This window comes from Rosa chinensis, chromosome 4 (assembly GCF_002994745.2).
Source record: "Rosa chinensis cultivar Old Blush chromosome 4, RchiOBHm-V2, whole genome shotgun sequence".
Lineage (NCBI taxonomy): Eukaryota > Viridiplantae > Streptophyta > Magnoliopsida > Rosales > Rosaceae > Rosa > Rosa chinensis.
In genome coordinates, this window is record NC_037091.1 from 39686060 (window position 1) to 39698163 (window position 12104).

The 12104-nt window shown below is 40.9% G+C and overlaps 2 protein-coding genes across 2 annotated transcripts; both read right to left on the minus strand.

Moving 5' to 3' along the window:
* Nucleotides 1–3589: 3589 nt before the first annotated feature.
* On the minus strand, nucleotides 3590–5983 carry LOC112199289. The gene is made up of 2 exons (XM_024340325.1): nucleotides 4625–5983; nucleotides 3590–4243 (listed from the first exon to the last, which is right to left on the minus strand). Exons 1-2 carry the CDS (start codon nucleotides 5981–5983, stop codon nucleotides 3590–3592), a joined length of 2013 nt encoding a protein of 670 aa, XP_024196093.1.
* A 35-nt stretch (nucleotides 5984–6018) lies between these two features.
* LOC112199290 lies at nucleotides 6019–7044 on the minus strand. Its single transcript, XM_024340326.1, has one exon. The coding sequence runs from the start codon at nucleotides 7042–7044 to the stop codon at nucleotides 6019–6021; it is 1026 nt and encodes a 341-aa protein (XP_024196094.1).
* Between the last annotated feature and the right edge of the window lie 5060 nt (nucleotides 7045–12104).

Sequence of the window (12104 nt, forward strand, 5' to 3'; positions counted from 1 at the left end):
TTGCAACATTATACATACCTATTGCACTACACCAAAACAAGAATATGAAGTTGTGAGACATTTCCGGTAGGATGTAACAACCTACTTTAAATAGATTTCATTAATCTTAATATGTATTAGGAAGACATGTGACTCACGTTTCCACAATAGACATCCAATCTCCAGTGGGTAAGCGTCTTTTCAGTGGATCCATAAAATAGGCAGTACCTTCGTCCGGATGAATAATTGTCAAGATCCAGTGATCACTACATGCATGCATACAAAATGATCATCCTTGAAAGAATTAAAATTATATATGGTCAACAGGACTAAAATTAATTGCTAACAGAATATATAAAAAAAGAAAACCAATTGGATTTACCCTGAATTAAACGTCAACATGAACATCTGCCCTGGTTTAGCAGTTACAAGTCTATCTTTGATATGTTGGGCCCTAGCAGTTCCATTCCCACACCCTACTGCACCTATATGTGAAGGATCAACAAATGCAACCATGTCCACCATTTTATATGTGACTAATTTCTCATAGAGGTACCTAACAAGCATTTACACCAAGTCATTAACTTCCAGCAACTATACTTGTTATGAAGGCATTAGGAAGAATTCATAAAAAACATATCTTTCATTCATACCTCTGGTACACAGAAATGCAATTTCCAGTGACTTCCCTCATGCTTGCAAGTCGTCGAACATCTGATCCTATTATGAAGCTCTTGCGAGAATATCCAAAGACTTCAGGTTCCATGTAAAAGGAGATGGTACGCCCTCCTTTGAATTTATCCTCACCCCACATACATAGCATCTTCAATGAATCTGGTAATGTAGGTGCCATTGACGCCAAGCTAAACTGAAACTCCGAGTCTTCTTCCTCTATATATCTCCTTTTCCTCTTCCTCTCAACATTTTCCTTGACAGGTTTCTAGATCCAGAAAAATAATGTATATTAGTTATCTATAATGACGCCTATCTAAACTAGATCGAAGAACGTAGACAATGTAGGTTACCTTCACATGTGACATTATGATTAGGTATGTAGGCCATGCTACCCAACTCCCCATAGCCTGCTTAACAGATTCAATTTCATCTTTCACAGGAAATGGGATCTTTGCATTCTCCTCAACTACAGCATATACCGAAACACGCATATTACCATTGCCCAGTGGAGCACCATGAACTGTACTAGAAGGATCATCACCCTCCATGACAGTGGCATAAGCAACAATGTGGTCAATGGAACCTATTGCCAACTTGCAGTCAATCTCAGCTTTTTTTGTCTGACAAATCACAAAGAACAATTGTTAATAAACAAGTGCACATGTACACACGCCCACATATACAAATACATAATCATACTAATTGTATCATTATTGATGTAACCTGTGGTTTCTACTTACTTTTAGGGGTTCATGCAATGTCAAATCCACATATTCTGCCCCCTCCTCTTGGTCTGGATCCTTTATATCAATTGGTACAACATTTTCTTCCACATTCTCATCCAGATTCGGACGCAATGCCGCATCTTTCTCAACTACTTTGGGGCAGGTGGGATGTATCTTCTTCACCACTTTGTTGGAACCCTTCTTTGTACGCAAAACCTTTTTTTCAATCACTTCCAAAGCCTCCAAAACTCTTGTTCCTTCCACAGATTTCATGCCTTCTTCAGCTTCGAAGGAAATTTTTGCTTGTTGTTGAGCAATCTCATCGGCTGTGCGTGAACAGCTTCCTTGGCCAGAAACATATCCATGAGTAACAGTACCATTCCCATCTCTTTCTTTTCCATTTACCTTTGCCTCAAGTTCTGCAAATTTTGCAGACCAAAAAGCTCGCTCTTCAGCAATAATTTTTTCCTTTGCCTCCTCCATTATCTTTTCCCTTGCCTTATCTACTATCTTCTCTCTCTCCTCTGCTAGTATTTTCTGCACACTAACTCTAACAGTTGCTTCTAGGCTCTCCTTTCTCCGTTTAGGGAGGTGGAAGTAAGCATTGGGATTGATGTAACCACCCACTCCACGCACTCGACCCGCATGCTCAGGAGTCCCCAATGCTAAGGTCAAGACATCATTAGTTCCGCTTGTGCTCAGTTCGCCATCAGCAACCTTTTTCTTCAAGCTTGCCTAATTAAAAAAGTTATAATATAATTAGCAATTCATCCATCGCAAACCTAATAGCAGCTTTTCACAGTTTTATTTTTGGGACTTACTATTTTTTCAGCAGTCTCTTTTGTGTTGTCATCCTTGAAAAGACCGTCCTTGGTTTGTCGTCCTCTGACCCATAAAGTGGCCCTATCGATTTCTTCCTCATCCAACTCTTCAGCCTGCAAAGTGTAACATTTAATGACCATGGACCAGCAATGGGAAAAACTTAAAAATAAAAGGTTAGAAAAGAGTGTACACTAACCAACTCTGCCTCCAATCCAGCATATCCCTTACGGGACATTCTATGAGGATATTTATTCCTTCGGCAAATCTCTTGCTGAACATTACGCTTTTCCTGCAAAAGTAGGGCATTCAGTTACACTAGTGCTGTTTCATATCAATCCAAGGTAGACTGTGACTAGTACTAAGTGAGTAGTGGTTAACAAGTGCATTTCATACCAAGAATGCCGCTGTTGTCCGCTGTTGGACAAATAGAGTCCAATGATCTGGCTGAATGAAAGGATAATCATCTGGGGGATATTTCAAGGCTTCGGGGTCATTCAAAAACGGAATAATGTAGTTTGAAGTGAGTCTAGACTTGAATTCTCTCCACTTTGTTGCCGCAGATTCCAAAACCATTTTCTTGTTTTCAGGACCAAGTAAAAATAGAACCTGACACATTTCAACATGAATGCCTCAATAATAATGTTCATATACTAAACAAAAATTATTATAATGTAGGACCAAGTATACCTGAACACGTTGCCAGATTTTGTTCTTCTCCTCGTCAGTTGCCTTTTTCCAGTTTTCCCGTATTATCGGTACCTTCCTACGGGCCAATACACCAATGTAGGACTGCATCTCCTTAGCCACCTTCCCACATGGAGTGTCTTTTCTGTTAAACCGAACAGTTTTCTTCTGTCTTGCACTCTTACGCCTTGAAATACATGACATAGTCACCGCATGGCGCTTAAGCAGCTTTAGACCCCCGGTTGGTTCATGCTCTTTTCTTTTAGACTTCTGCTTTTTTGAATGAGAACCAGCAGAAACTGATGTTTCCGTTGAGCACTTTGTAGACTTTGTCTTCTTAGGCTTCAATCCCTTGGACTTCGACTTTTCCTTCTTTGATACACTTGTAGATTGTGATGCCGCCATTATCTATACAAATATAAGTCACATTAGTGAACATATGTCAAAGAAAGAACATCAAGTAGAAGGTTAACAACAGTACAGAAATATTAGACCAATATATATAGCTAAATGATAAATGACAAGCCAATATTCAGCGATCTTCCTAAGTACAGAAATAGAGAAATATTATACCAAACCATCAACACGCATTAACAACAGTAGAACATCAGTTTGCTTCAAATGAGTTACAAATACACACTTAAACAGATTTATATGAAACCATCACAACAATGGCAAGCGAAATCAATACAAAAAGGTACAATCTATTCTCCATCAACGAATATATCCTCCTCCCCTGCCCGCAGGTAACCCGTCGGTTCCTCATCCGTCACGTGATCAAGTGACTGAATAGCAGGCACAGTACTTGCACCAGCATGATGGGAAATAACAGTGTCCCCGAGCTCATCCATCGAAACAGAATCTGCGTAGTCTTTTTTCGGGACCTTCAACACAACTAACCACCTATGATCTATGGGGTCCTGAGCATAAAAAATATGTTGCACACATTTTCCCAAAACAAAGCTGTCATTTTGATGCCCCTTCCTATTCAAATTTACTAAAGTGAAACCAAACTCATCTACCCTAACACCCTTCTCATTCTCTACCCAATCACACTTAAATATAGGTACCCTAAAATGATCGTAGTCTAGCTCCCATATTTCAGTAATAACCCCATAAAAGCTCATGTCATGAGTAATAGGGTTCTTGTCCCTAGCACTAGCCACTTGAGGCGTTTCAGCAACCAAGTAAACCCCACTACTTTGTCTTTGCAGCAGATTATCCCGGCGTTTTGTGTTATACTGCACTCCGCCTACTCTATAGCCACTGAACTTAGGTACTTCATGGCATGGTTTATCTGCTAGCCACCTAACAATCTCAGGGCACTCAAAACCAGGATTAATAAGGTCAGATGCAACCTGCAAAATTAAAAAAATAATTTAAAACAAGGTATTTAGAATTATTAATTCACAACCAAGATCATCTAAATTTTGGTGAAACTGACTACCACTTACCCTGTCTTTCACCCAATCTGCAAAAGTCTAGTTTTGCTTGTCTACTAGCCACTTGTCATTCTTTTTGTTCTTTGGGAATTCCCGCTTCAAATACTCCAAGTATTCCCTAAATGCACATTAATGGAAGGTATTAGTGTATAAGTAATACAAGAAGGCTAAAAAGCATAGCTGTATATTAATGTTCGGTGACTTACACAAAGTAGCTTCTGAATTCTTCGGTGTTTTGAAGCACGCAGAGATGAGCTTGGTCAAAGTCCTTGCCATAAACAGACTCAATATTAGCACCCGATGTAGGCCTGTCCTCCATGTTGGGGCTGTTGGGATGCCAACAGTCTTGTCGTCGAAGAAAAGTTCTGCTAAGAACTCAACTGCCTCTTCAGCAATGTAGCATTCTGCAATGCAGCCTTCTGGATGCCTTTTGTTTCTAACATATCCCTTGCACACCTTCATATACCTTTCAAAAGGATGCATCCATCGGAAGCAAACCAGCCCACATAACTCAACTTCTCTAACCAAGTGAACCGTAAGATGTATCATTATGTCAAAGAAAGAAGGAGGGAAATACTTTTCAAGCTCACACAATGTTTCAACCAGATCTGCTTGAATTTGTGGAAGCCTTGAAGGATCTATAGTGGGATTACAGATTTCATTAAAAAATAGACAAAGCCTTATTATGGCAATTCTGACAGGTTTTTCAAGCACACCACGGATTGCAACGGGAAGTAATTGTTGCATTAAGGCATGGCAATCATGCGATTTCAGTCCACTCAACCTTAATTCATCCATTGAAACCAGGCTACTAATGTTTGAAGAATAATTTTCAGGAACCTTCATGCCATGAAAAGAGCCACACATGCATCTTTTCTCATCCATTGTTAGGTTCCAGCTTGCCAATGGCAAGCATTTCTTTTTCGGACAATCTACATTGGGCTGTAATCCTGGTCTTATACCCATTTCCACCAGATCTAACTGAGTTTTTAGTCCATCTTTAGTTTTTCCAGGAATGTTCAGTAACGTCCCGATTAGACTATCACACACTTTTTTTTCAATGTGCATGACATCAAGGCAGTGTCTAACAGGGAGAAACTTCCAATACTCTAGCTGAAAAAATATAGATTTCTTCTTCCAGCAAGGCCTAGTTTCATCTTCAGCCCCCTTATAAGGAGGAGGGGGAAATTTCTTCCCAAAAGGCCAATCTGGAACTTCTGAGTCTAACCTGCTCAACACTTCTTCTCCAGTTAATGGCACTGGAGCTACTGCATGTTCTGGGCGGTTATTGAAAGCAGCCCTTAGCTTTCGATATGGATGATGCCTTCCTAAAAACCGCCTATGAATGGTGTAAGCCATCTTCCCTCCATGAACTAGTCTCGTGGGTTCTGTTTTCTCAAGACAAATCGGACACGCATTATAGCCTTTAACTATACTCCCTGAAAGGTTACCATACGCTGGAAAATCATTGATTGTCCAGAATAGTAATGCCTTGAGAATAAAATTTTCATTTCTAATCGCATCATAAACTCCCCTAACTCCTTCCCATAACAACTTTAAGTCATCTATTAACGGTTCAAGGTAAACATCAATATCGTTTCCTGGTTGTCTAGGCCCTGATATCAATAAGGTAAGCATCATGTGTTTCCTCTTCATTACTAGCCATGGAGGCAGATTGTAGGTTACCAAAATTACTGGCCAACAGCGTACTTGCTACTTAAGGAGCTATATGGATTGAACCCATCTGATGATAATGCTAGTCGTAGGTTTCGTGGCTCAGAACCAAAATCTGGCCACTTTTCATCCACTAACTTCCAAGATTTCGAATCAGCGGGATGACGAATGAAGCCATCTTTGTTTCTCTCTGTGGCATGCCAAGTTAAATTCTTAGATGTTTCAACTGACTGAAACATCTTTTTAAACCTAGGAATAGGAGGAAAGTACCACAACACTTTTGCAGGTACCCCCTCCCTTTCTTTCTTGTTCTTGCATTCTTTCCACCTTGAAATACCACATCGGGGACATCGAATTTCATCAGCATACTGTTTTCTATAGAGAATACAGTCATTGGGGCAAGCATGGATTTTTCTATAATCCATTCCTAGAGCACTCAAAACCTTCTTTGCCTCATACACTGACGTAGGTATCTCATTTCCAGTAGGAAGATACTCCGAAAAGGCAATCAACCAGTCCGAATAAGCCGCATCAGTCATACCATGCTTGGCTTTCAAGTTGTAAAGCCTCACAAGTACATTCATCTTGGTGTGCCTATCGCAACCAGGGTATAAGGGTTTGTTGGCATCCTCTACAAACTGCCTGAATTCATTACGCTCGCTTGAAATCTCCTCATCCTCATCACCTTCCAACCGCACATCGCTATCTAATTCAACTTCACAATCTGCCCCTATATTATCCTTAACTGATTCAGATTCAAGAGACTCTAACTCTATGCTATCATCATCACTTTCTGATCCCGCCGACTCAACATCAACCTCCCCATGCTCTGTCCATTTCTCATAACCAGGGTCAATCCCATTCACAAATAAATGATCCTTTATCACACTAGCAGAGAAATATTCCACATTTCCACAGTTTGTGCAAGGACAACAAATGTGGTTCCGATCTCTAGCATGGTCTACAGCAAATTGACAAAATAGTCCCACCCCTAACTTATATTTGTAAGACCTCCTATCAGCATGCATCCATGACCTATCCATCTACATCACAAATAAACCTTCTATATCACAACCCCAAACAAAATCACAACAAACAAAAGCACAATCACATGTTACTGTTTTACTTCACAACCACTTGCATTCAACCTAAATTCATCTCAAAAATCTTACCAAACAAAGCAAAATGAATTAATGAATAACCACAGTACACACAACAGTCACTATGTTCCATAAAGTTTAACCTCATTCATCCCAAAAGTCTTAATATATAAAGCAAAATGAATTAATGAATAACCACAATACACACAACAGTCACTATATTCCATAAAGCTCAAACTAATTCATCCCAAAAAGCTTAACACAGAAAAATGAATTAAACAATAACCACAATAAAAATAGCATAGCAAATATGCGTTAAAGAATAACCACTATATGAAAGCATCAAAATTCAGATACAAGCACATGACAACAATACCAAAAATCGAATTCAAAATAATAGCTACAGTTTCAGAAAAGTACTCACCAACATACAGCAATACAGAACCCAGCAAATGCTTTTCGAACTTAGACAGAGTAAACCAATTGAATGTTCCTGAGAACCAAATGAACAAAGACAATTAATGAACTTATTCGCAACATTTTAAACCTGAAGAGCAACCATAAAGCTCAAACTAATTCATCCCAAAAAGCTTAACACAGAAAAATGAATTAAACAATAACCACAATAAAAATAGCATAGCAAATATGCGTTAAAGAATAACCACAATATGAAAGCATCAAAATTCAGATACAAGCACATGACAACAATACCAAAAATCGAATTCAGAATTAATAGCTACAGCTTCAGAAAAGTACTCACCAACAATACAGCAATACATGCAGAACCCAGCAAATGCTTTTCGAACTCAGACAGAGTAAACCAATTGAATGTTCCTGAGAACCAAACGAACAAAGACAATTAATGAACTTATTCGCAAAATTTTAAACCTGAAGAGCAACAATGAAATCTCAAATTTAACTCACCAATCACAAGGATTTCAGAAACTTGAACCCAAATCGATTGGTGATAACTCGAACCTCCTTCTCAGCAGAATGTAATGAGAACTCAACCCTAACTAGAACCCTAATCGAGTAGAACCCCAATTGAGTAGAACCCAACTCGATTAGTGAGAACTCAATCCCTCTTTTCAGTAGAACTAAAACCCCAAATCTAACCCAACTCGAACCCTAATCTAACCAAATAAAAGCTAATCCAGACTACAAAGCTCGGGGTTTGGGAGAAGATGGTGATTTGTGATGGTTAGAAGTGTTTTCGTACGATGGTGAGAAGATGGCATCATCAACAAAAGCTCGGGGTTTTCTCTTGAGTTGAAAGACGGCTAAAGCAAATACTGAGGCAAAAGTGCTAAGTGTGCCCTCGGTGATGTCGAGTTGTCTAATTAGCCCAAGGCATTAAAAAATAGTTTTTTTTTCTTTCTTACTCAGACAACGTATAGACATATTTACATTGTCTGATTTGTTATATCATTGAGGGAATAAAAAATGGAAATTTCCCGCCTCTGCAATCAAAATGTTACATTTGGCGCTTTGGCTAGTCAATTTCTCATTCACACAATGGAAATAGTTCATTCAGTTGTTAGAACTTGCAAGCATAACAAAAAATTGAGGTCAAATGTTCCCGTTTTGGAGGGAATGGATGTCATTTTGGAGCCACCGATCCAAATTTTGGTACTCACTTGCACGACAGCACATTAAAAACCATTGTATCATGATTTGCAAGTATATTCCTACAACGGAAGTAACTAAACTGTTGTCCATTTTAATGGCATGTAGGATACAATTTGGAGCCAAATTTGACTCAATGGTAGGAGGGAAATATGCCGGTCTTTTTTCTTCATTCACACAACAGATAAACTTTCTTTCTGTTGTGCCATCACCTTCTAACTACAAGTTTTAGAATTTGAGTATCTTTATACAACGAAGATTTATTAAAGGTGTTGTCTGATTCAATTCTTGTCAACAGACAACAGAGGATTTGTTCTCCGTTGTGTGATCACCGTTGTGTGATGCAGTTTTTGGTGTAGTGATATGGTGGCGGATCTGTGCAATTGCCATCGCAATCATGGTCGTGTTAATGTGGAATATCGTTTCCAGGGGTATCGAGATACTCAGGAGAGGTTGATGAGGGTAAGTATCGTGCTTTCATTGCATGCAGACCTTTTCCTTGTTTTTTTTTTTGTCTCGTGTTGTAATGTCTTGTGTGGGACGCAGGCTGTGAATATGAACTACCAAGCGTCTGCCGAGTTGTTTGCTCACTTCGATCAAGAGATCGCATTGCTGTAAGGTGAGTTAGACGCCGAGAGGGGGCGGGCACTTGAGCTCCAGGGTCTATTCGATTGTGGAAAGGTTGATCAAGAAGAGATGCGACGGGCGATTGATGATGGTATTGCGAGGAGGATGGAGCTGAAGCGATCATTGGTGGTAGAGGAGTCTCGGCGGCGAGAGGCTGAGGAGGCCATTGCCCCTTTAAGGGAATCGAATTTGGACCTGACCGGCAAGTTGCAGCGGGCCGAGGTGGGTTTGAATGCCCTAGAGGAGGTTAGGGCCCAAGTTCGCTCTGTGGAAGAGCACTTGCGAGAACTGGAGGGCCAGGTCCAACATTGCGATGCCGAGTTGGATCTTCGTGGGGTGGCCCTAGAGAGTTTGGCTCCCTATCCCGATCAAGTGGTTAAGTTGGTGGGGTAACTCGGTGCTTTACAAAGAGAGGTTGACCATCTGAGGGTTATTGAGCGCCAGGCTGGCGAGAAGAATGTTGAGTTGGAGCGGTTAAGGAAGAAGGTGGACAAAGAGCTTTCTCAGGCTAGTACCTTCATTGATGATTGCATTTGTTTGCGGGCTGCGGTAGAGAGTCACTGTGACAAGCTCCAGAAAGCCAAGCGAGACGGTGCGGCCAAGGCCGTGGATCATTATCTTTTGTCATCCAACTTCCAGGATAAGATAAACAAGGCCTTCTCGGATGGAGCCTTGCATTCAATTCATGACGGTATCGCCACTAGATGGATTGACCAGGACAAGATGATTCACTAGATGCAAGTAAAGGCGGCGAGATCGCAGGCCAGCGGCCCGAGTAGAGGTGGTGGGGGAGGGATCGTCATTCGAGAACCGTTGGCTGCGAGGTGGCACCAAAAGGCGAGAACGTCGGGAAGTGAGATGTGGCTATGGAGCAGGCACGCAGTGCTGATGGTGAGGCATAGTGTTCCTTAGTAGTTATTTTGCTTTTTTATTTTGCTGGCGATTGGCCTGCTGACGTGTACATGCCTTGAATTTTGTTGGAACGTTGGTCGGTTGGCTGATTTTTGGTACTTTCTTTTTGTTTTGGAAATATGAGAAGTGTATTGGGATTTGGCGTGTTTTTGGGTGATAGTCCTCCATGTATTGAATGTATTAATTGTCTTTACGGTTTTCGATGTTGTGATTATTGTAGGTTATTAAAGTGGTGTAACCGTTGGACCTCTGGGGGTGGTTTTGGCGATGGCCTTTTCCCTATAAATAGGTTAGGTGATATTGGAGTGGAGCAAACTCACAACATGGCTCTTTGTTTGTTCTTCATTTTGCTTCTGCATATAAAATCCTTTCTTCCTTTTGTTTGCTTTCTTTTCTAGATTTCTAGGCTTTATAGCTTAATCTCATGCCTGGGTTATAGGCTTTATAGCCTAATCTCGGGTAGGCTCAGCCCTTTCATCACTTGAGGGGTTAAGCAATCGGTGCTCCTAAGGAACTGAGTCTCCGTTCAAGTGAGAAACCCAAGGGCATCGATTGCTGGCTGTATGGTGGGGCTACAATGATGGAGATCAGGCGGCAATGGGGCAGAGAGTGACTCCGCCCCCCAGTCTTTCCCACCAGATTTGGCCAGCTCATCGGCGTCGGTGGCAGTGTTCTTCTATTGGGGCTCCTCATATTCCGAAGAATCAGGCTGGCTGGAGGGCTGATTTATCTAGAATAGGCTTGGATATCGTTTTCTGTAATCAAGTAGACTTTGATGTATTGTTATTGGTCGCAAAGCCCTTTGTAGTAAATGACTTCCCACCTGTTGTTGTGTATCATTCTTTTATTGTCAATGAATGTATCGTTTCTTTGATTTGTTGCTCGTTATCGTCGGGATTTCTATCATTGGGCATTACTTTTGATCGTTAACCTTTGGGCCTTTATTGTTGGCTATTATATTCTATTGCAATAATGTACCGTTGACATTTGGTATCATATCGTTTGACTTTAGTTTTGAATTGTGGGCGAGAGATATCGCTAATCTTGGGTATTATATCGTTCGACTTTACTTTTGGATTAGAGTCATTACTTTATTGTCGTTGGTATAGCAATTTTCTTTTAGTCGTTGTTCTCTGCAATGTATCGTATATCATTGATTATTACTTTATTGTCGTTGGTGATCGCGATCGGCAACACAAGGGTTTGTGAGTGATAGGCTTTGGCTATGTCAGCAAGACCGGCCATAAGCGATATTTTAGTTACATTAGTAGGAAAGCGGAGATAGTGAGTTGGGATTGCTGTACAGCGTGCCCGTGCCTTTTTGCGTGTTGAACCGTTATATTGGCCACTTTGGGGCCTGATCGCATAAGCAGGAGTTATTGCGATAGTCGTTTATTGTTCGTTAAATATCATTGAAAAGAAATGTGATGATAATAAAGACATTCCATTAATTGCTGTGCTAGGGCAGTTGCCAGATACATTGGATAAGACAACAAAATGGAACTTAGGTGGTGATGTTTGCACTGCCATGGAGTTCAACGATAGCGAGGTGGTGCGTATGGGGCCTGGGTGCCTTTGCCCTTACTTTGGGTAGTATCAGAGGTGTTGGTTGTTCCACGGGTGTGGGAGGATTATACCATATGTTCCTCTCACGTAGAAGGTAGCAGGTCCAACGGCCTCAATGATCTCGTATGGCCCTTCCCATGTGGCCTTGAGCCCCGTTGGAGTTGGCATATTCTCTTTCTTCACCTAGTCTTCGACAGACAGTAGGTGAGGCATTACCCTTGCGTTGTAGTATCCGGCGATATGTTGTTTGTTGTTGATGTTGCGAAGGTGCG